This window comes from Eublepharis macularius, chromosome 18, assembly GCF_028583425.1.
Source record: "Eublepharis macularius isolate TG4126 chromosome 18, MPM_Emac_v1.0, whole genome shotgun sequence".
NCBI lineage: Eukaryota > Metazoa > Chordata > Lepidosauria > Squamata > Eublepharidae > Eublepharis > Eublepharis macularius.
The window spans coordinates 37614907-37638864 of NC_072807.1; the positions used below are offsets into that span (position 1 = coordinate 37614907).

General features: G+C 45.4%; 1 protein-coding gene across 10 annotated transcripts in view; it reads left to right on the forward strand.

The window, feature by feature from the left end:
- The window catches only part of TJP1 (tight junction protein 1), a 102628-nt gene extending 80640 nt beyond the window's left edge, over window positions 1–21988 (forward strand). For 2 of the 10 annotated variants that reach the window (XM_055002555.1, XM_055002559.1), the window contains exons 19-28: window positions 492–845; window positions 1532–1783; window positions 3343–4254; window positions 5574–5671; window positions 6721–6948; window positions 11643–11809; window positions 12453–12930; window positions 15228–15445; window positions 15894–16037; window positions 20324–21988. In XM_055002555.1, coding sequence (XP_054858530.1) covers window positions 492–845; window positions 1532–1783; window positions 3343–4254; window positions 5574–5671; window positions 6721–6948; window positions 11643–11809; window positions 12453–12930; window positions 15228–15445; window positions 15894–16037; window positions 20324–20418 — 2946 coding nt within the window. In that variant the 3' untranslated portion in view covers window positions 20419–21988. The remainder of the gene's footprint in view (window positions 1–491; window positions 846–1531; window positions 1784–3342; window positions 4255–5573; window positions 5672–6720; window positions 6949–11642; window positions 11810–12452; window positions 12931–15227; window positions 15446–15893; window positions 16038–20323) is intronic. The other 8 variants (XM_055002557.1, XM_055002560.1, XM_055002556.1 and 5 more) reach the window with 8 other exon arrangements.
- The last annotated feature ends 1970 nt before the right edge of the window (window positions 21989–23958 follow it).

Here is a 23958-nt window from a genome sequence, read left to right on the forward strand (position 1 = left end):
CGTGATGTTGGAGTGGAGAGCAGAGGTTGCAACAACGTGCCTCTGTACAAGAGAAGTGCTGTATGCCACAAGGGTCCCTTCTGCCCCAGCAAGGTCTAGCAGCCACTGAGCTCTAGCATCCCTCCACTGCCTGCCTTTCCGCTTTTCCAGAATCAACTAGCATTTTGCTAACATGTATAGATTATGTAAGGGGTGGCTTTATCTCAAACTGACATTTTCAGGGCAGCAATTCGCCGTGATTCAAAAATCTGTCCTGAGAAGCAGTAGTGAATGCAGAGTCCAATTTAGAGCAGTTTGTCCTGCCTGGGCCTGTGTGTACTTGATTTAGCTGGCATGTGAAGTTTGCAGAAACTCCCAGATTTGTGAAATCCTTTTCCTCCAAAAAGCAGATGTGAACCTCTCCATTTGCAGATGTAATCTCAGTTTGGGAAATGTGGGATGGAAAAGACTCTTGCAAGCTGCGACAATAAAATCTGATATGTTTGACACAGGCAGATGGCGCTACAAGCGACGACCTTGACCTCCATGACGACCGGCTGTCCTACCTGTCGGCTCCGGGTAGCGAGTACTCCATGTACAGCACGGACAGTCGACATACTTCTGACTACGAGGACACGGACACAGAAGGCGGGGCCTACACAGACCAGGAGCTGGATGAGACCCTCAACGACGAAGTGGGAACTCCTCCCGAATCGGCCATCACACGGTCCTCCGAACCCGTAAGAGAAGACACGTCGGGAATCCATCACGAGAACCCGACGTACCCTCCATTTGCACCACAAGCTCAGCCACAACCAAATCACAGGATAGAGTCACCCGGGTTTAAGACGGGCACTGCTCAGCCGGTGAGGAGAAAACACTTGTCCCTGCAGACTTTTGAATGCAAGCTTTGTCAACAGTGTCCTATATATTTCATCCCTGTGTTAAGTTTATACTAGTCAGAATCAAGCTAACATCATCTTCTAGGCGATACCCTTTTTCTTCCTTGATTCACCCCACCCCACCCCCTTTTTTAAAGTAAATGGGCTTCAGAGTCAAACTCATTGACATAGTAGAAGATCGACAAATGGATCTCTTTTGCAGGTTTCTTGTTAAATGATTGCTCCTCTTCCCTGTTCCCTCAGTTTAGGTTTGGGCTATGGTTCGGGAAGATTTTTACATTTCCTTTGCGGTTTTTGTAACCTCAATCCCTCACCTGCCCCGAGCTGCTACTTACTTCTCTGGGAGGAAATGTACATAAAGAGTTCCTGGATGTTTATCCCACATCCCCATCCAAAATCTCCTGGCAGTTCTACAGGACGCTGCAGGAGTTTGTTCAGTGTTAACCCTGGTTGCCCAAACAGATGGCCCTTTATTGAACCTTCTGTATATCCGAGTACTCCTGAGAGATGGTGTTTACTAAAGAATGTTTCATTCAAAGACTTGTGCATGACTTTATTAACCTGAAACTTAGATGTGGCTTGTACTGTCATGAACTGGCAAACTGTATCGACTGTACCCAAACCCTTTATATATTTTAAACACTTCACAGAAAGCAGAAGCCACACCTGCAGCCCCCTACCTTTCCCCGTCGCCAGAACCAAACCCTGCAGCTTCCTCAGCTTCCGCCGTTCGCCCCAGTGTAAGCCTCAGTAATGTCAGACTGGAGGAGCCGGGCCTGGCTCCTTGCAACTCTTTCCAGCCACAAGCCGGCCCCCTAAGAACGCCCAGCACTGAGGCACCTCATATAATGCTAAGAGACCAAGAGCCGCCGTCCTTGCCGCTGCTCATAGACCCAGCAAAGGTACCTCTGCCTATGCGGTAGCATTGCACCGTTTCACTGCTCCACGTCAAGCCAGCACGTGATCATTATTTGCTTTGCCCCCCCCCTTGCTAAAACCTCCCTCTTGATTTCTCTGTTCATCTGCACAGCTCACAAAAGAGAACCTAGTAATACCTAACTCCTTATTTTTCAGTTTGCATGAGCTCCGTTAATACTTCTGCGGGAAATCAGATGTGTAAATTGGACGGTTTTGCAGAATCATTTCATTTCAGAGCTTTTTAAAATGAGCGCGCGGCTTATCTTTTCCCTATGATTTTAACTTTTGCAGAAACGTGAGCTGTCTTCCAAATCTACTTTTGCTTTACAGCCTTCCTGTGATTAAAAGGAGATGGTCCCCAGTTGTTGAGAGTATTGGTCACAGGAATGTATTGGACTATGCCAAAGGTTCTTGAACAAATCTTAACACACACACACACACACACCCCCAAAAAAAGTTTTGAGCCTTACTAAAAGGTCACATTTTATGGTGGAAACAACCAAATGTGGAAGAAATTTTCTCAAAGGAAGAAAACACACGCACACAACATCAGGGAAGTATTCCGTTCACCGTAGCATCTCATATCTGTGCACTAAGGGTTTTACGGCCATCAAATTGTGATAGAGAGATCTAGCTCAAATTTGATATCTTGATCCCTTATTGTTATTTATTAAATTTATAGTCCGCCCTCTCCATGAACAGGGTCAGGGCGGATTACATCATACAAAATAAAATACAATCAGTACAATAAACAGGGCAATAAAATCACAGAGTTCGCAATCTAAGCTCAGCGGCATAAAACAAGCTCTACGATGTAACTTCTGGTGTCCCAGAACGGGATTCCCGTCACCCCTGCAACTCATAAAAGGAGGGGTGGAGACGTGAGATTGATGTTCCAAATCACTACTCGTGTATGGGGGTGGATGGTTGTGTGGCCCCCCTGCTGATAGGAGACAATCAGGGAGGCTAATTCAGTAGATTTAAATGCTGGCATCAAGCAAGATGAGAATGCTCAGGGGTTCTGAGAAGTGTCTTCTTGGTAGGACCTCCTTCCCACAATGAGAACCGTGATTCTAGACTAATTGCGTTTTTCAGCAGATGAACAGTTGATTATAATTTCAGGTGGGTAGCCATGTTGGTCTATAGTAGAAGAGTAAGGTTTAGGTCCATTAGCACCGTAGAGATCAACTAGATTTCCCAGGTACGAGCTTTTGAGAGTCAAAGCTCCCTTCGTCGGATGCATCAGATATCTGACGAGGGGAGCTTTGACTCTCGAAAGGTCATACCCTGGAAATCTAGTTGGTCTCTAAGGTGCTACTGGACCCCAATTGACTATAAATTTAACAACACATTAGATCAACATTGATTTTAGATTCATCATCACCTTGAAAAATAATGACCTGTGCTATCCAGGTGTTTTTTTTTAAAGAACCTTGACTTGCGGGGTGATACGCTGATTGGGAGTGTGTGCGCTACGGCATTTTCGCTTTTAATGGCCTCAGCTATTCACATGCCTCAAGCAAAATACTGTGTTTTCCTTCAGATGTACAGGAAGGATCCCTACATCCTTGAAGAGCCATACCTCAATGAGGAACCACCTAGGCAGAACTATGTCTTGAAACCGCCGGCGCATGGTCACTCAACACAAAGGCAGGACAAAGAATCCAGTCTAACCTATGAACCACAAGGCCAGTACACGGAGAAACAGCCCAGTAGAGATTATGAACCTGTGGCATACAGGTATGAGTCCACAAACTACGTAGACCAGTTTCCTCGTGGCTATGACCCTCGTCTCCACTACGAGGAGCGTGTTCCTCCGTACGATGACCACTGGGCATATTACGACGAGAAGCAGCCCTACCAGCCCAGACCACCTTACGATAACCAACCTTCTAGAGACTTCGATCCCCGGCAAAATGCAGAAGAGAGCACAGACCGCAGATGCTATTTCCCAGCACAACCTCGCTTTGAAGAGCCGCCTCCCGTGGTGGCTTACGACAGCAGGCCACGCTACGAGCATGCGTCTAAAAACGTCAGCCTGCCGCAGCCGAGATACGAGGACCAGTCTGCCGCTGGATATGAGATTCACGGTAGATACAAAGCGGAGGCCCCCGCCTATTCCTCGGCCGTGCCCAGGTCTCCTGAGCCGCCTAAGCATTACTTCGAGTCACAGCCCAGAAGTTACGATCCGGGTCTCCCGCAAGGGTTCACTGCAAAAGTTGGACAGTATGAACCTTCTCACAATGCCACTGGTGTACACCCTCCCCTTCTGCCACAAAGCAAACCAGAAGTTCTGCCTTCCAACAGTAAACCACTGCCTACACAACCAGCGGAAGAAGAGGATGACCCAGCCATGAAGCCGCAGTCTGTGCTAACGAGGGTTAAAATGTTTGAAAACAAAAGGTCGTCGTCACTGGAAAAGATAAAGGACTCAAACGATGTCCCAGTAGTCAAGGTAAAGAGCGATGAGCTGCTCCTTAGTAACTGTGTGGCACAACCCCTTGGGTTGCCTAACTTCATCTTAAATTCCTAGAAACATAGTGAATAGACACTAGAATTTGGAGGATGTACAGGTACCCCAACTTGCCAGTGACATCTAGTCTTAGCAGCATTGATCTAGTGCTATCTTTTTGAAAAGTGATCTGAGATGAGGGTTTAGCTGAATGAAGTAGAGTTTATGCTTCGTTGGTTCTGCCCCAAAGGGACTGGACACTACAGCCTACATTTAGCTCTTAACGGCCTCTGTGACCAACAAACAAAGCTTTGCTTTAAGAGGAGGTCTTTTTCCTCTGTGGTGATGGAAAGTGCCATTAAGTTGCAGCTCACTTATGGCAACCCCATGGGGTTTTCAAGGCCAGAGGCATTCAGAGGTGGTCTCTGCATAGCGACCCCAGACTTCCTTGGGAGGGAAGCCAGCTATTAAGACATTCTGGGATTGCATAGAATCCCCGTGCTTGAAGGGACCTTGTAGGACATCTAGTCCAACCCTTTTTGCTCAGTACTGGAAATCCATTCCAGGACACACACACACACACACACACACACCCTGCCTATGGCTGTCCACTTGCTGCTTGAAAACCTCCAGAAACACCAAAAGGGGAAACCCCGCTAACCAGAGAAATATCACATATACAGAAATAGACAGTAAGAGTAAACCAGTACTACACTTGTATGCTTGAAAACCTCCGGAGAGGTCTCTCCTTCCCCCCGCCAGTAATTGGTTCTATTATTGAACTGTTCTTACTGTTAAATTGCTGGCTCTTTTACATGTTCTTCTAAGGTTTTAAGGATGTTATTGACACTGGACTTTTAGGGATGAGGGGTGCAGCCTCACAGTGAATTAAATTGGTGTGATTTGAATCAGAACGGTGGTGTGAGTACTCAGAGGAAATCTTGGTGCATTAGAGAGATGATACAGTGCAACCGTCCAAAACTCCCTGTATCAGATCTCAGCTTGTCCATGAACATGCTAGGATGGTAATGCTGGCCTAGCTTGCAGTATTGTTGTGAGGATAATTCATGCAAAGCCCTTGAAAAGCTGTAGCAAAATTAAACTGTTGTTGGAAATAGATCTGTTAATGCCCAGCTTTTAAGCCGAACTGATTTCACTGGCACTTTATGAACTGATTTCATTAAGCACTTTATGAAAATTCTCTCCCAGTAAGGTGCTTAATTTTGCCTGGGCTGTGTTCCTAATTGCAAGAATCTACCCGGGAACGCTGGTCGCATGTAGTGTTTTAAAATTCCTGGAGTCATTTTGATTTTGTTCTTTAGCAGCCTCCAGAGCTTGCGCCTAAACCTAACATCACCCCAGTGAGTGTTCCTAAACCAGTCTCTCAAAATCAATACGAACACGAGAAACCAGCTTACAGGTAACTGCAGAAGCGCAATTATATAGTATATAGGGGTGTGGTACTTGGTAACCAGGGGCTGGTGGGATAAGTCCATGAGACACGTTCTGTGAGCTGCACAGTTGAAGCTGAGTGCCCCAGGCTGGTGTGAGGCTCAGACCAGTCAAGGGGACGCCCAATGCTGGAGGAATAACTGCAGCTTCATTTGTCCACTGAATGAATTTTCATGTCAGGGAAGAATTGAGGGAAGCAAGCAGCGAATTAGTTGTAGTTACAGGTGGGAGACTTGTTTTTTGTTTGTTATATCCAGAGGATATACACAGGAGACTTGGTTGCTTTTAAGGTGCCACACGGTGTCATTCTGGCGGAAGCTTTCACAGACTAGAGCTCACTTTTGTCAGATTAACGAAGTCGATCCTCGTCTGTTCCTTCTGCCTGTATCTGTCTGCGACGTGTGCTGGTCCATGGACACTTTGGCTAGAATGTTTACTAGTTTTTAAGGTGTCACAAGACTGCTTTGGTACCATATTATTTCAGCGTTTTCTTGAATACATGCATATAATGCAGTAACTCTAAATGTATTGTAGTATTCTACCTTCAGATATTTCACTTGACACAGGAGGCAGGAGGGGGGTAATCTCAGCGAATTGCCTGAGCTGACTGCAGCTTCCCTCCTTCGTTGCTCTTTTATCTGACAGATAACCCCTGCCCCCTAACGTTGCCGGCTGTAGGGGGCTCTTGGGAGAAGGGAAAAGCAGGGGACAGTCTCATAGGATACAGCCGTTTGTATATATATTTCCATACATGCACGTTGGCGAGGTAGATGGTTAATCATTGTGGTTCCCATTCCTAGTGTGTGAGAGAGGCTGTGGGTTCTCTAGAACTCTGTCAAGAAGGCTAGAGAAAAGCAGCTGGGATGCCCCAAAGGGGTTATAACCGAGCAAGCCTTGGGGATTTTTACACAGCTGCAGTCGGGCTGTGGGTCACGTCACGATCTTTGGGGAGTAAATCAGTCTTGTCAGTTACTGATTCTGTTTCCCCAAATGTTTAAGTTTGTGTTTGGCTTTTAGGGCCCCAGAACCACAAAGACCTCAAGCGAAGCCTCCCGAGGACATTGTCCGGGCGAACCACTACGATCCCGAGGAGGACGAGGAATACTATCGCAAGCAGCTCTCCTATTTCGACCGCCGGAGCTACGAAAACAAGCCTGCCGCGCAGGTCCCTGCCAGCCATCACCCTGAACCTGCTAAGCCAGTCCATCTCCACAATCAGCTGAATTACACCAACTACTCTTCCAAGTAAGTCTTTCATCTCAGAGCATGTTTTCACTTGCAAGCTCTGCTTTAGCAAAGCTTCCTCTTTGGCATCTTATGTCTGATGGATTCCTGCAGAAACACAATTATCATGGCTTAAAGGCCCACCATAAACCTAGTCATTTGTACTAAAGAGTTTGTGTTTTAGAATACACGTGCTTGTAAGTGAGTATTTGAATCTTTTGAGGATTGGATAGCTTCCGCCAACGCTCCTCCTTTTTGTTTATCTCTGCACTGTGAGATTGGGGGAAGGTTTTGTGTCCACACCTCCCTCATCTTGCAGAAAAGATAATGGTGGCCCTATATTCATTTTTATCATGGGACATATAACCTTGGATGTGTTCTGGACCAGGGGAAGAGCCGCCTCTGAGAACGGTCTTAAACACGGGGCGTTCTGAAAGCCCAGCAGAGTCCTGTACCACAGGCAAGTGAATTCATTCTGATTTTCGCCCGGGGTGATTCTGGGCATAAAACCAGTGTGTAATGTAACGATCTTAGCAGTCCCTTGTATAAAACATGTGTGTGAATTGGATATCCTTTTATGCCAAACTCTTACGAAATGAAAATATTTTACTACGGAGCAGCTGAGAACGCCATGTACCACGGCACAGGAAGTATTAGTCGGCTGGTTGGGTGGGTAGCTGTGTCGGTCTGCAGTAGAACAGCGTGATTTGAGTCCACTGGCACCTTAGAGACCAGTGAGATTTTCAGAGTGTGAGCTTTCAGGTTAGAGCTCCCTTCTTCAGACGCGTAGGCTGGTGTATTTCATTACTTAAATGGGATTACCAAGCAAATGTCTTAAAGCGTACACAATGCTGTTGTGAAGACTCACAACAACAAAGGGCTGCTGAGGATCGTATTCATTATTAGAATGTCTGCTGTATTGTCCCCTTGCTCCATTTATAGGGGCTGGGGAGGATGGGAAGCAGGCTGCTCGTGTCCTGCACTGGACAACTGCCCTAGGGAAGGCCTTTGCTGAGATGGTGCAGTGGGGTCTTGGCGCTGGCTTTCATTTGCTTCAAATCCTTGTTGGCCTCGGGGAAGCACCCTCCTCTTCTCTCTCCTGCTTGCCCTCTCTCCAGAGAACTCAGGGCCGCATCGATGGGTCTTCTCCTTCTTCTGTTTATCCCCACAGCAACCCTGGCATGTATGGGGTGTGCGAGGCCCCAAGGTCACGCACAAGCTTCCATGGCAGAGTGGGGATTTGAACCCAGGTCTCACCGGCGCCAGTCCAACCCTACGGCTAGCTGCTGTAGCACGCTGGCTGTGCTCTTCCAGCATGCCAGAGCATCCTCAGTCTGAACCGGAAGCGTGGCGGTCGGCTGCTCAGGTCCCAGAGCTGCTCTGCCAAGCCTAGAAGTGGACTGGGGCTTCGGGATTCGATCCCCATCACTGGCAGATGGGCGAGGCCCCGCCTGCTGCAGCTCAGCCCCGTGGGCTGTTGGCTAGAACGCTGCTTGTAGTCTGGGGCCGCCTGGGCTTTGCTGCTGTGATGTTGCAGGTTAAGCCCCACCAAGCTCTTGATCCAGGCCTTTGTGTTGTCATCATGGTTAAACATCAGAAAGGAGAGGCAGGGAACTGAATGCAAGCCTCCAAAGCGGCTGGTTAGCTTTGTTCTTGGTGCGCTTTTTGTCGCAATGGCGCCATCTGCTGTTTCTCGCTAAGGCACCGTAAGCAACACGGAGCGCATTGAAATATGAATTGTAGGTATGAGGAAGGAGCAACTCCTCTTCTCTGCTAATTCCAGAGGAGTATTCGTGTTAGTCCGCTGCAGCAGAAGTGTGCGGTCTTGTGGTAACCCAGTTAGATTCCAGCGACATGAAGTGGCCCTGAAGTGGTGATTCTTCAGTGCTGGTTATGTTGGAATAATAATAACTGCGCTTGTATACCACCCTTCTGGACAGATTAGCATCACACTCAGAGCAGAGAATAAAGTTAGTGCTGTTGTTATTCTCACGGTACAGCAGGGACTGAGAGGAAGGGCTCACCTATGGCTGCCTGCTGAGCACATGGCAGTAGAATCAGAGAATTACAGGGTTGGAAGGGATCTCTAGGGTCATCTAGTCCAACCCCCTGCACAATGCAGGAAACTCACAGTAGTGGGATTTGAACCAGCAGAGTGTCAGTTCACAGCCCAGGCACTTCACCACTGTGCTGCCGCAGTTTCTGTTTCTTAGTTCTCGGGACCCATTTGTTTCCACCACTAGTGCTCTTAACAGCACAATCCAAACAGAGTTACTCTCTTCTAAGCCCATTCAAGTCAACGGGCTCCGCAGCGTGTGAGTCTGCTTAGGCGGGCCCTGTCACCTGGAATAGGGGTGCATTATCCCCTGCTGGTAGGTGTGGTTATTAAGCAAACCTGCTCCTTCCTGTGAAATTCTGGCCATGTTTCAGGTTATAGCTACACAACCAGCAGAGTAACCATCAGAATGCAGGTGTGGGATGCTGTTCCTGAATAGTCCCTCATTTAAAACGCACACAATCATCCCCTTGGGTAGAAAGCTAGTGCATAAGTGAGAGAGTGAAAACTGAAACTCAGTTGCAGGGTGAGTTTATACTGGGGAGGCATGCTATGGAGCTAGGCATTATCTTTATTGTCAGCTTGTTAAGCCAGCTGAACCACCACCCCAGTGGTCAGGAAGGGGGGAAAACAGGTTTCCTCCAGGTCTTGCATGGTAGAACGAATGATGCAGAGAACGCTCGAGCATTAAAAAGCAAGTGTGTGAATGGCCTGTTATTTTTGCATGCCTAAAGGGACCGGCATTGGGGGAGCCATTGAGCAAGGAGGAGGAACGCATGAGCGCTTTCTGGGGCCCTCCGATGCCTGTAACGGCAGCCATCTCACATGCATATTCTCTTGGGGCAATAACCTACCTGAGCAGTCAGTCTGCATGGGCCTGTTTGTAGCACAGTGCGCTAATGTCGTGAAGACAAGCTTGTTCTTTTAAAGGCTTTTGCTTGCTCAAGAAATGTAGAGTGTGTCTAACATGCCATTTTCCCGTGAGGGCTCCACAATCTAACATCCATACCAGTGTTTCCCAAACTTGTCGCAACTCGAGCAAGGGCTTCTTTGTGTTTTCTGCATTAAATTCGGCTGCACTCTTGTGCTCAGAAATTTTCAATTTGTTCCCTGGAAGAATGGGCAGTCACCTTTGCCTCATCACTATTGTCTCACGCAACCTGGTCCCATTCATACAGATCGGCCGTCCTGGGCACGGGCGATGCATCTGGAATTCCCTGCTTGTACTTCAGCTGTGTGGCTCGCTGCACTGAGGAATCCTGGAGTATCCTTATGCCTGCCTGTCTGTGGGGGAAACCGGTGTTAAGCTCCAAGAGGCAGCTTCAGCCAATGGGGTTTAATTCTGCAGGGCACACTGCTGCCCCTCCTAGACCCAGAGGAGTTAGCCGTGTTAGTCTGCAGTAGCAAAATAGCAAAGAGTCCAGTAGCACCTTTAAGACTAACCCACTTCATTGTAGCATAAGCTTTCGAGAACCATCTGACGAAGAGAGCTGTGGCTCTTGAAAGCTTATGTTACAGTAAGTTGGTTAGTCTTAAAGGTGCTACTGGACTCTTTGCTATTTTTCTCCTAGACCAGTCTTCCATGCTCCAGCACTTAGTTTGGGAATCACTGGTCTGTAGAGTTCTTTGCTTTTGAGGACTTGCGCTGAAAGAAATGTACTTAAGCTAGAGTGACCCTTTTTCTTCTGTTCTATTGCCGTTCGCTTTGCCCGTCGCCTAGATTTCTTGGCTCTTACACTAGCTATGGCTACTTGAAAAGGAACGTCAAGTGGTAAGAACGCCGTGGTTGTGAGGATGTTTTAAGTTGTCCTCTTTCTCTCCTGTCACATTCTCTCATTGGCATTATGTGCAGAAAACTTGAAACAACATTCAAAATTTTAACCTGGATAAAAAAAAGGACTGGTAATTGACAAGTGTACAAAAAAGAAAAAAAAACCCTGAAAATTTTGATTTTCTTTTTTGGCTAGTTTGAAATTATGCACATAAAGCTATTTAAGCTTCTTCCACTTCTGGATGAGATGACATTGTAGGTACCTGATACTGGGTGTATTAAGGAGGGTCTGTTGAATTGTGGCACATCTAATTCGTAGAGCAAGTGGTTTGTTTTGGTTTTAAATTGCTTCCCTTTTTCTTATTTTTCAAGTAAAATGGGCAATGCAAAAATGTAACATTGGTTACACCAACAAAATACACTCCAAATGTCATCTGGGTTTGTTTGGCATCCTTACTGCTTTGTGTTACTAATCTTACTAACAAATCAATGTTGCCGTAAATTCTCTTGTGCTTTTAATATCATTTTTATCTCGTTCTGGATGCTTACAAGGTTCACGCTAACCCTCATAGAGCCAAATGTTCTCTTCATAGGAGAGGGGATTGTTTGCACAAAGGTGGGCAAATGATGCCGTTCTTCTGCTCCGGCGCACAAAGGGCGTGCACATTTATCAAAGCACAAAGAACCGCCTTTCTGTTGGTGTTACCTTCATCTTGGCAGAGAAGAGGCGACTCCGGGTTACAAACTGACTGCTTTGCTTTAAGAGCAGGCTCATAGAGAAACCAGCCCAGAAAGATCCGTAGGGGAGAGCAGGCAGAATACCTAGAAGGTGAAGTGGGCAGTAGAGTTCTGAAGTTGATAATTGTCCTCTTTCCGTCTTTCCCACAGGGGGAAGTCGATAGATATGGAGCCTTTGGAGAGGGGTGTGCCTGAGAAGCGCTACGAGCCACAAGTGACTCCTCCTCCTCCCCCCGTGCCCCCCGTGCAGTATACTCAACCTCAGTCCATTAATAACCCAATCGTGTCTCTCCAGCCCAAACCTACACTTCCTGAAGGTAGGCGCGCCTGTGTATTTTTTTCCCTATGGAATTGATGAACATCTTGTTTTGGTTTGTTTCACGTTGTGCGATACCGTGCAGGGATGGTTTTATTTATATTTATTGCAGAGGTATACATGTTACCTTTCCCTAGGTAGCTTACGGATACATTTCAGCAAAGTCAGTTTCAGTCCCTCCCCATTGGCAGATTTCTGTGCTTAGATCTTTCTCCATAAAGCAAGCTAGGGGGGCTTGCTCCTGTGCCCGTGGCATGGAGTCAGGCCAAAGTGCTAATCCCCTTTGATGTCCAGCTGTTGGTGAGGCAAAGCTGAAACTCTTCCACAAACACCTGCCTTTGGACAGAGCAGGGAATGTCAGAGCGTCAGATTTGATGGCAATTAGACTTTTATCAGGGGTGGGTTTTTTTTCAGAGATTTCAGTGAACACAGTCTGCATATTTTCCAAGCATATGGACTAGAAGCTTTAAAAAAAGCAGAAGTGAAAGCTGTGGTTCTCGGGAACCTGGTTTTTTCCTACACTCACCATTAGCTGTGCTGTTTCTGTCTGTCCACAGAATAGCTGCATGCACACAGCCTATTTGTGAGCTACTTTGCAATGCTAGAAATGTTGCAATCATGTGCCATTTAATTTTTATTTCCAGTCAACTCTGTGTCAGATTTCCAGAACTCCACCGTGTCCAAACCTGACCCACCACCATCTCAAAACAAGCCAGCAGCATTCCGGTCTTCCAGCCGAGAAGACACCGTACAGTCCACCTTCTTCCCTCAAAAAAGCTTCCCTGATAAAGGGCCCGTAAATGGGACAGAACAGATCCCCAAAACAGTCACCCCGGCTTACAACCGCTTCACAACGAAACCTTACACAAGTGCTGCCCGGCCGTTTGAGCGCAAGTTTGAAAGTCCGAAATTCAACCACAACCTCCTGCCAGATGAGACTCAGCCCAAACCGGAGTTGGTGTCAAAATCACAGAATTCTCCCCAACCAGGTTTAAAAGCACACGGCTCGTCTCAGCCTCACTCGGAGTTTGACAGCGCGATGGATACGTTCTCTGTACAGGCAGACAAACTCAAGTACCAACCAAATAACATCAGTGCGGTGCCTAAAGCCATTCCCGTAAGGTAAGACTTACTCTTTGTAGGATTGTTTGACTAGGCATCTAGTTCTAGGCAGCCTGCTTTTTAACTTCGAAAGGGAACTATGCTCAGCCAAGACAATCTCCGCACTTTGATGAGCCGCAAACTAATCTGTTGCACAGCTTCAGCCTGCTCACGTTTTAACGTACCGAGCATCTGAATTGCTGGGGGCTGGCTTATAAACAGAAGACATCATTTTAATCAAACAAGGATTAGCAAACAGCAGTGACACACACACACCCCACGCTAACTTATTCCCGCAGCCACCCAAGACATGTATCCCGTTCTGCAGTTATTTAGGCGCAATGAGTCAAGGAAGGCAGGCCCCCCGAGTGAGGCAAGAAGGTCTCCTCTTGTGTGCATACTTCAACATCTACCTTCCATGTTGTGAAGATAAATATTTGTTAGACCGTGTGTCTAACTGGCAAGACCTGGTTCCACATCTTCCCTAATCCAGGAATTTCACTATAGGAGACCTTGTGGTAAACGCCCTCTCAGTTGGCCCAACCTCACAGGGGTGCTTAGAAGATAAAATAGAGGAAGGAGGGAACCATGCAAGCTGCCCTGAGCTTTTTAGAGTGGGATGAAAATTAAGACTTTAAAACTCCTTGTATAAAACTCCTACCTTACATTTTGGTAAACCAATAAAAACGGGCAGAGAAAATGGAAAAGCTTAACAATGCATCTAAGCACTCCTGAAAACCATCAAAAGCAGCCATTTGAACAGATAAAAAGGGAAAGAGAATGCCAAGGCAGGTTGTGGCAGAGCCAGAGGACAGAATAGTCTCTTGTTTGGTGAGTCCTTTCCCTCCCCTGTTTTAGGCAGTACAGGAGGCGGAGAGATGGCCACCCTGGCTGGCATCCCACTTTGAAAGCCGTCTTCCTCCTGTTCAGCTGGCAAACCCATCTACCCGCTAGGGATGTACTGATGCATCTAAACTTGTAACAAGACAGTGTGATTTGGGCATATTATTATTTTGTGTGTATGTGAGCTTTCTGCAGAGAGAAGTGTCTTCGGTTTCCCATAGGCCTAGTCGCTGTTCCCTGCTATGGTCGCTATTCCAACAAATGTGTTTTTGACCCCTTGCTCCTTACCCATCTGTCCCCGACAAGCTGAAAAGTATGGAAAGAGAGGCAAATCTGCCAAGATCAAGTTGATTCCCCCAGGTCCTTGCTTCAGTTGCAAGGAAGCTGTTTTATGCAGAATACTAAATTTGGAGCAAAGTCAACGCTGTCCTCTGTTGCTAATTAAAGGCGTCGGTTACTTGAGGTGAAGCTATTGTGTTGACTTCAGTGCTATTAGAAGAATCAAGTTTATTTAACACAGAAGGAAAAGAATCCAGCTCTCTGCCTGTGTAAGCCTTACTTTCCCCCTTGCGTCCAGTGTTTCAGCTGCTGCTAGTGCCAAGCAAGGATCAAGAGCGACTTAATATGATCTCTGGGGGAGACATTTTCCAAAGCAGCTTTTTCCATGGCCTCACTGTTACACTCTTTGCTAGAAACATCTTGATGCTTTTTTGTGAGTTCTGACAACTAAGAGATGCTGAACTGCATAATACCACTCACTGTCTTAGAGTGTTGCTTCTGTTTTAATAGCTTGCTTCTCATCAATAAAAACAGCGCCAGAATAGTCTCTGTGCACACGCAGATTCATGAGCACTGAAACGTTAGAGGAAGTTTTCTGCATTGTGCTAAAATAGAGGTACAGGCCTCCCTCTTTGCCATTAAGAGCCACAAACTCAGTGGCTTAATATTACTTGGTTTCGTGTTTCGCTGGAAAAGGCAGGAAGGACTGACAAAGCAAAAAGAAAAAGAGCCACGGGGGGCAGGGGGGGTGCAAAATTAGGAGATCTGGGAGCAGGATGTCAATATTTTGTGCATTTAAGCATAGTGAATAGGGATTTTAAAAATTATGTGTTAGTAATGTGTCCTGAAAGTAACCTTCAGAAAACTGTGTTGGGGTCTTTCAGAAAAGCCTAGATGTCAGACAGTGAATGACTTGTTGTGTACCTTCTCTAGCTTGTGTGTTATGCGAATGTGTGATAAAGAGGAGTCGCAGTTAGAGCTCTTCAGCGATTGCGTGCTTGTTTTTCAACAGTGTTCATAAATTGTATGTTGCTTTTTTTAAAAAAAGTGTTCTCCGCCATGGACCATTTAGTTGGCCCTCCCTCCATGGCTTCTTTGGGGGCACCAGAGTTGTGAATGTAAAGTTCCCCTTGCAGCCTTCCACCAGTTTCCTGCTCGACAGTGGCAGGCATAATTCTCTGTCTGTCTGATTTTAGTCCCTCTGCATTGGAAGATGACGACGAAGAGGACGGACACACTGTTGTCGCCACCGCAAGAGGCGTGTTCAACAGCAATGGTGGTGTTCTCAGCTCTATAGAGACTGGAGTGAGCATAATTATCCCCCAAGGAGCCATTCCAGAGGGAATAGAGCAAGAAATCTATTTCAAGGTCTGCCGAGACAATAGTATCCTCCCACCTTTAGACAAAGAGAAAGGTAAGCGAAACCACCCGCCCCGGTGATCTACTTGTTTTATCCAGTGCAGTTTCTAACTCGATGCGCTCTGTTCATGATGAGATGTATTTCATCGATTAATTTAAATTATATCTTGCTTTTCTCACAGTCAACAGGAATGGAAGTGGCTTGCAGAGACTTAAAAACAAATACGGTCTCATAGTGAGATTTACTTTTCTTTTTAAAGAAAGCAGAGGGCTTGCTCTTAAAGAATTAGCTAAACGAAGTCGTTCTCTCTCTCGAGTCAGGAGGGCAGCTGGAAATGACTCGGGAACCCCCTCCCCTTCTTCTGGCGACTGAAATTGTCAGAAAACAAGGCCACGTGATCTCACCTGTTAGCTCAGAGGGTTCAGCTGTGGCACCTGTTATAGAGAATTACTTCTACGAGGAGCGTGTTTCTTCTAACCTCTGCCCTTTGTCTGTTTGCCAGGTGAAACGCTGCTCAGCCCTTTGGTCATGTGTGGGCCCCATGGACTCAAATTCCTGAAGCCAGTGGAGCTGCGCTTACCACATTGTGCGTCTATGACCCCTGATGGTTGGTCTTTTGCTCTAAAATCCTCCGACTCCTCGTCGGGTATGCTGTCCTCCCTCTGTCCTTTTGGGGCTTTCGGGTGCTATCGTATAATTTAACCTCCGCCTGACTGAAGGTGGCACTGTGTAATATAAATATATTCCGAAATCACTGTATTTGTGTCAGCTCTCCATTTCATTTTCATTACAAGTGTCTTTCTCACACTTAACTCATGATGCAAAAATCATTGCAAGAAATCAAACCAGAACAGCAAGGTAGATAATACCATACTGTACACTTAACCATTGGTCCATTCGGTGGGACCGATTATCTACCTTGTTTCCTATCTCACACTCTCTCTGTCTCTCTTTCTCTCTCTCTCTCTGTCTCTCTCTCAAGGACTAATACTGCTGCAAAACACTAAGATGAGAAAGTCACAAATGTTGTGTTCTTTTTTGTAAATTGTGCTAGGGGTCCTAATTGGCGCTTCTAACTGCTGGTGCAGTCTTTTATCGACAATAGAAAGCTGTAATGTTCCCACTAAACTGAGCCAATGCACCTGATACTTTCGGGCAAGTTTTCTAATGCACCAGCTGTTAATGTATCAATTTGGCAGTCCAAGGAAAACCAAGATCTCTTGTTCCAAAGGACCCCCCCCCCGTCCTAGTACAACTCACTTTTTTTTTTAAACTCGTTTGCACACATTTGTGCTTGCCTCAACTAATTTTTTTTCTGAATTCTAAATGTGATGGAGAGATTGTCTTTTGGGGGGTGGGTAGTTGAGAGAACTAGATACAGAATAGAGTGCCTGTGCTTTCCCTCCCCGGTAGCTGCTTCAGTTCCCACTGAACTATAGGAGGAAAACCACAGTTGGCTGAAACCCTTGCAAGAGAGCATTAGGGTGAAATAGAATTTTTTGTTTAAATTTCAAGCAATTTCATGAAGTGGCTGCAAAGTTACAGCCTGGGGTGGAGGTGGGGGGTGGGGGGGAACCAACTTCGCCTTTCCTACACATTGGGCAAAATGTCTTAAAGGGTGTGTTTTTCCAGCCACTTTAACCTGTTTGACACCCTTAATGTATACATACCTGTATATGATATATAAAAGCGATGTACTTATGTGTACAGTATTTAAAAAAATGTATTCATTGTCACTGATGTATCTATCCTTTTCAATGCCACTGTGTCGACACAAAAAGATGGGGAGGGGGGGGATAGGGCATCAGACACTTCTCTGATGGGGATCCAGTTATTAAAAGAAATCCTGGCTGGGTGATTTTTATTGGTACTTATGCATGTCTTGCATGCAGCTATTTACTGTGTGTTTAAGAAAAAAGCTCAAAAACCTGGAAGTGCTAGAAAATTGGACCGTTTCAAGGAATAGGGATCCAGTGTGCTGCCAATATAATCCATATAACGCCTTCCAGCCGTGCTTTTCCAAGTATTTATTTTGTAACTGCTGAACCTGTTCATGAACTTACTTGAAATGAAAAGAAGCAGAATCTGCTTGCTGGTCCTTCCCAGTCTCCTGGGCCATTATGAGAGATCTTCTTCCTTTCCCCATTAGAGTATATTTTGTGTGTGCTCCCGCGTGTGTCTGTGACGAGGGTCTCCTCTTTCTGTCTGTACCAGAGCTATCTGTCCCTTGCAGCTCAACGTCATTAAATGTGGTGTGTTATCAGTAATTTTGCTCCTTGAGACAACTTCACAATTGGCCAGTTCTGTCTTCTGATGTGTAAGCCATACTGTGTCTTAAATAAATAATTGTTTTCTTTCTTTCTAAAAAAAAAATCAGTCGGTTATGGGATCTCTTTCTCACTCTCTTGCTCTCTCTTAAGCTTTCCTTGACATGTTTTTCCATGTTCTGTCCTTTTGAAATGAACGTGTTTGGTTGTACATACTAACCTTTCCTGTAACACATTTAAGAACTCAAAAGCACTTAGCACATTATCTCTAAAATATATTACCTTGATTCATTTCATCTCATGGAACAAAGGCTACAGCTAACTTCCAAGTTTAAGCAAGCCCCGTAGCACAGCCGGGGATTTAATGCTCTAAATTTCTTGTATTTAGTTACCTGGGTAGTGGATGATAATAACTGCATCATTACCACAAAGTTGCCTCACTTTTCAGCTACTTCTAGACTCTGTTTTTCAGACTGTGTTTTCACTCCATGTAAGGAAGGTATCCTTGGTTACCACTTCAATCTGCACCTTTGCGTTTTAAGAAACTTCTGTTTACCCTTCATAAATATTGCTAAAAGTCTACTCCTCTGCCCTCATAAAGGCACCCCACGCTGTCTGAATTTATTAATTGAATGGGGAAACTTCTTTTCATCCAAATGAAAGACTACTTTTATAACCAGGGGTGTGATGGGGTATGTGATTCTTTGGTTATCCAACATAAAATGCAAAGGTAGTCCTTCAAATCTACAAACCAGTTCCAAGCTGTTCATAATGTTTCGGTCTCCTCTAGAGGGCCCAGTTCATCACGTCTGCATATCAGTTATTGTGTGCATCATGTTTGTTTCCATGAGTTTCTTGCAAGAACTGTAGAACTTTCACTTGTCTTTTGTAGAACGTTGGAAGTTAATGATGAAATCTGTGGTGTTAGAAAAAGTCAGAGCATATGTAGGCTCTAGCAGAGGGATTGTCTAATATTGAAAGGGTCATACGAGTTTCCGGGCACGTGCATACTAACTGAACTCCACAGAAGAGGCACATCTCTGTTCTGCACCAGTGGAGAGATGCCCTGATTAGCAAGTGACGTCTAGTACCTTGTGTGTGAAACTATGGGAGGAGATTAGGCAAAATGGGAATAACTGCTTGCAATGGGGGTCAGAGTAGCTCAGATCAGGGAGCTAAACTTGCAATATCCATTTACCGCCAGAACGGAAAACCTGAAAGAGAGTGGAATGGGTAGTCTAAGAGAATCTCCCATTTATCCAGGATGGGAACATAAAGGGCGGTTGCGTGTTCTCAGAATGAGAGAGAACAATTCGGAAGCCCTCGATCTGCCTTCATGAACACGACTGTCAATCAGATACCCTCCAGCACTTAAACTTCTAAGCTCAGTTTTTAGTTCATTCACCACCCTGTGTGGGGAAAAAGCTTCCCAGCAGCTGCCATAGCTGCCACTTGTTTTCTGGTTCTTCTTTACTCTGGCAACAGACAGGACCGGCCAAAGCTAGTTAGAACAAAAATTTGGGTGGGGGGGAGACAGGAGTCATGAGTAGGACTTCCTAGCTACCTGCGGCAAGTGGCAGCAGGGTGCCTGTAAGAGTGAGTTAGTGAACAGCTTGGTCCAGAACTCAGGGTGAGTCGAAAGCCACAGGGTGATCTCTCAGTCAGGCTGCATGTTGAGCCTTGATGGACCCTGCGACCACTGGAAGGTCTCTTTCCATGTCATGTGGCGGACGTATAGACTGGGGCAAGTGTTTCTCGTAATATTTCACCTATTGAGTAGAGTTAAAGCAACTTCTCTTGAACTGCAGCTAGCCTCTTCTACGTCGCAGGTTAGGCAACCAGCTTCTGCCCAAAGAACGTCTCTCCCTCCACCCCACCAGTCTCTCTCCACCTGGCGACGAATTAAAAAGAGCAGTGGCCAGCAAGAAAACTTAGCCGTGCAATGCTGGTGCGCGCTCAGCAGCTCGAACTGGGCTCTTAGCTGCCTGTTACGTTAGCGACGTAGCCTGGGCAGGCTTTGAGCAGGCATGCTAGCCATTGTGCGCATAGAGGCCGGGAGCCCAGATTTCAGTCAGTTGCTGTATGAGTGCAACTTTGCACGGCTAAGTTCGTCTTGCCTGTCAGCCTCCCGTTTAAATCCTCCCCCCGCTCTGGTGTAACTAGGCTGTGTAGAAGGGGATCTCCTGCTTTGCCCAGACATCTAGACCCAACTTCTTGAGTGAACTGCAGGGGAAAAATGCCTAGTGGGACTTCCTCACATAGTCGAGCTCCACTCCGTTCCTGCCCATTCCAGGCCTTACTGGCATGAAAAGGGTCGTCTGGAACCCCTCTTCAGTGTCTGTTCCTGAAGAAAATGTTCACCATGATTGGCTTTTGCATTCCTTGCTAGCGTAGCTTTAAAAATACAGCAGAAATGAAATTGTGTGGTTCCATAGGGGGAATTAATTGAGACAAAAGGCTGTGTTGGGCTGCCGTGGGCAGAAGTGCTTTGCCTATCCCTGATACGATCAGTTAGTTCCTAAATCCTCTCCTAGCTGAAGATTTATTTTCCCGGCTAAAACAGGAGGCAGCTTGCGGGAAACTTCTTATCATAAGGGTGTTGTTATCCAATAGGTTGGCATTTTGATGATGGATACTAAACTACCACATTGTTTTCCTCCTACAGGTGACCCCAAAACCTGGCAGAACAAGTCTCTTCCCGGGGACCCAAACTATCTTGTTGGAGCAAACTGTGTCTCGGTTCTAATAGATCACTTCTAACCCTTAACGGTAGTAGACTGACTTAAGTGTGAAATCAAGATTTTTTTTTAAAAAAAAAAAAGACCTTACCCAGAAATGGAACCACTCGTATCAAGTATTAACAGTTCTCTTAGTGTTCCAGCAACCTTTGCTTTGACTAACAATGGATAGTGAGTACATTCTTGAACCATGGTCAGGGTACTTGCCATTAAGTGGCAGGGCAGGGCGCCCCAGGACCAAGGCGAGGCTCTCGCAAGTTCCCTCTGGCTTTCCTTAACACGGACGTGGCGGATTACACCATCACTTAAATCTCTCTGACTACCAATGAAGCAATGCAATTTGTTATTTTCAAAGGAACTGACATTTGGTTCGTGATCCACTGCTGAAATTTGGCCTTTTTCTTACAAAATCTTTTCTATATGTGAAAAAAAAAAAACACACATTTGCGTGTTTCAGAATATGCAAAGACTAATATTACGGTCACCAGGTTGGTGTTTTTTTTTTTTTTTAACTGCCATTTTTTTGGTGCATTTTGCCCATGAAGTGGAAATCAACTTTTTGGCTAGCACAATATAGGGGTTTTTTTCCTCCTTCCCCCCTGTGCTAAAAGGGGTGAGTTACATGCACGTCTGCTTTAATTGTACATGGAAAACACAACTTTGGGTTGGGGGGTGTCATAGGGAGAGAGAGCACGCATGTGGTATGACGATGGTTCATTTGCCTCTGTCAGCCTGTAAATTAACAACATCTAAAAAAAACATATTAACTAGCAGGGATGCCTTACCCTTTATGTTTTTACCTGTCTTCACTGTCATCTTAGTTCTCTGTACTACTAAATTTGTATGGCTTCTGTGCTTACTTAGATAGAAACATCTTGAGACAGACTGAGAAACTGATTCAATTTGTGAACATGCTGATCTAGAGAGAGAGGGAAAAAAAAACACTTACTCTTGTTTTTGCATTGATCAACCAGAGAAGACCCCGAAGAACATGATGGTATGTTTTCTGCTATGCATTTTGGAAATTTATAGATGTTCTAGATTGCTTGTATATAACTCGTGCATACCACTTTTTTTTGTTCTTGGTTTGTAAATTAACTTTTATAAGCTTTACCTTTTTATATATATAAATATATAAAAAAATACGGAACAGTTTTCTTAATATCTTTGTATTCTCATACCTTTTTGAGCCTTGAACTTTGACATCTTGCAGCAATAACGCAGCATTTCTACCATGTGTGGAAAAAGGACTTTTTTAAAAAATAAAAAATGCACAAAGTTGTTACCCTTTTAAGTGCTGCATTTAAAGACTAACTCGGAATTCTCTAGTTTGATTACATTCTTGAAAAAAAATAAAAAGTATCCCTACTGTAATTTGTGATAAGGATGCTGTATTATGTGCCCTGAAATGTATTTTTTTACTAATAGACAATTTATTACGGCACATCGGCAGTATTTCTGTTTAGGTAATTATACCACTGCATTCTGTTAATCAGTTATTTAGCTATTCAGGTGTGGCTGATTTTTTTTTCTTTGCCGTTATTAAAAATTACACATTTCTAACTATACAGAATAAAATTGTTTTTAAAATAATAGAATATTTTCCAGTATCTTCTTGTTTCTGAAATGGATCATTACCTGCATGCTTGAAAACAGCTTGGCTTCTGCATAAGGCTTAGCTCCCCTCATCTTCCCTTGGCAGTTGGGAGTGGGTAGGAAAAAAGGGGGCTGAACAATTGAGGTCAAGGAAGAGAAGGGAGAACAGCAGGTTGCAATAGGAGCGTTATTGATGTATACAGACCCCTGCAATAGGAGAGTTGTTTCTTGAGATCTGTAAGCATCAATAAACTCTAACTTGGATAGCCCAGGTGAGCCTGATCTTGTCAGATCTCAGCATTTAAGCAGGGTCAGCCTGGCTTAGTAATTGGACGGGAGACCTCCAATGAAGACCAGGGCTGCAAAGGCAGGGCATGGCAAACCACCTCTGTTAGTCTCTTGCCATGAAAACCCCACCAGAGGTCACCATGTCAGCTATAACTTGAAGGCATTCTCCACCACCGCCAAGTATCAATAAACAACTCTTCTATTGTGCCTTGCTCTTCTCCTCTCTTCTCAGTCAGGATTGAGGCCTTGCTCAGCACGGGGTTAAAACAGCAGGAACGATCCATAGTTGGTGGCATTGTTTTGGAGCCGAACGCCCTGAGACAAGATTGCTTTTAATTCTTGCAGCCGCTCTGGCCAGTTCATACGCTGTTGTATGTCTAAAATCAGTTTTTCTTTCAAGTTACCAGATTAGCTCTAGCACATGCTTCGCTTTCCAAATTGCCACTGATGCTTCCGTTTTTTATTGAATAAACGGACGGGGAGCTAGCTATGCCCGCCCCGCCACGTTCTGCAAACATTGTTCCGTTGACTTTGAGGGGAACGGTCTTGTTGAGGAGCAGTTCACAGGGTATTTTGGCATGCCAGGCAATGTTTGTAATACAAAGCAGAGGGTGATAATATGGGTGGGTGGGAGAGGATGCATCGGATGCCACGTTCAGAGAAGATTGTCCTTGCCTGGGTCTTTGTAATATTTGGACTCTCAAAGGAGGGATTCTTTTTCCATCCTAAGTGGCAACAAGCTCTTCTTTCTGAATGGTAGAGTTGCAGTACAGGTAGGTATCAAGTCCCCTTTATTGAAGGAAGCCTGGCCACATGATTGGCAGAGTTCTGTGACGCAGTTCTCACTGGGCGGTACGAGTGGGCGTTAGAGATTTATTTTTATTTTATGGACCAAGACCCCAGGTGGCTTACAATAAAAGTCTCACTGAATAGACCTGACAGTATATCACACGCTTAAAAACACCTCATGCAACTGTGGTAGACCTTTTTTCCTGGCAGAGCTTCTTTCAGTGCCTCTAAAGCACAGGGGAGGGCGGGGTTTATATCAATATAAATCTAGATATAAAATAGTGAGAGCTTTCTCTATTCAGGGAATTTTACTTGGAGGAAACATTTGAACATGCTGTTTATTTTGTGTGGTCCAGCAAAGAGCTTGGGGATGCAACTCTACCAGCTGTGTCGTTCGGCTCGATGATGTGTGGAGAAGCGAGAGCTCCAGAGATATTGTCGCTCATTCCATTGCCTTTTAATGTTACCTATTAAATTTGTATAGCAGTTTTCAGTGCTGGCTTTCAAAGCGGAAGTTGGCTGTGCAAGTTTTGGGCTGTGGTGTGTGTGGTCCTTGAGGGTCTTCCTTCAGAATTCATCTGATCGTCCTGCTGGAGTATCCTGCTGGGTCCAGTGGTGGCTTCACTTTGTGCCCATCGCAGTGAAGTCCCGAGGCATCTTGCGTTACGTGGGCAACCAGCTCCACTGGACTGACTTGTGCATTAACTCAGTGCAAGCATCACACAGCATATAAATAAGCGTAAAGGATGCTCACACTCTGCCCTCTTTTCTTGGTTTGTACCAGTGTTTAATCTGCAGGCGTATGAGCAAAGCGCTTTGGTTATTTTTGGAAAGATGGCTGCTAGTGTGCTAGTCTGACGTTAGGGAAGACCTAACTTGAAGTCTCCAC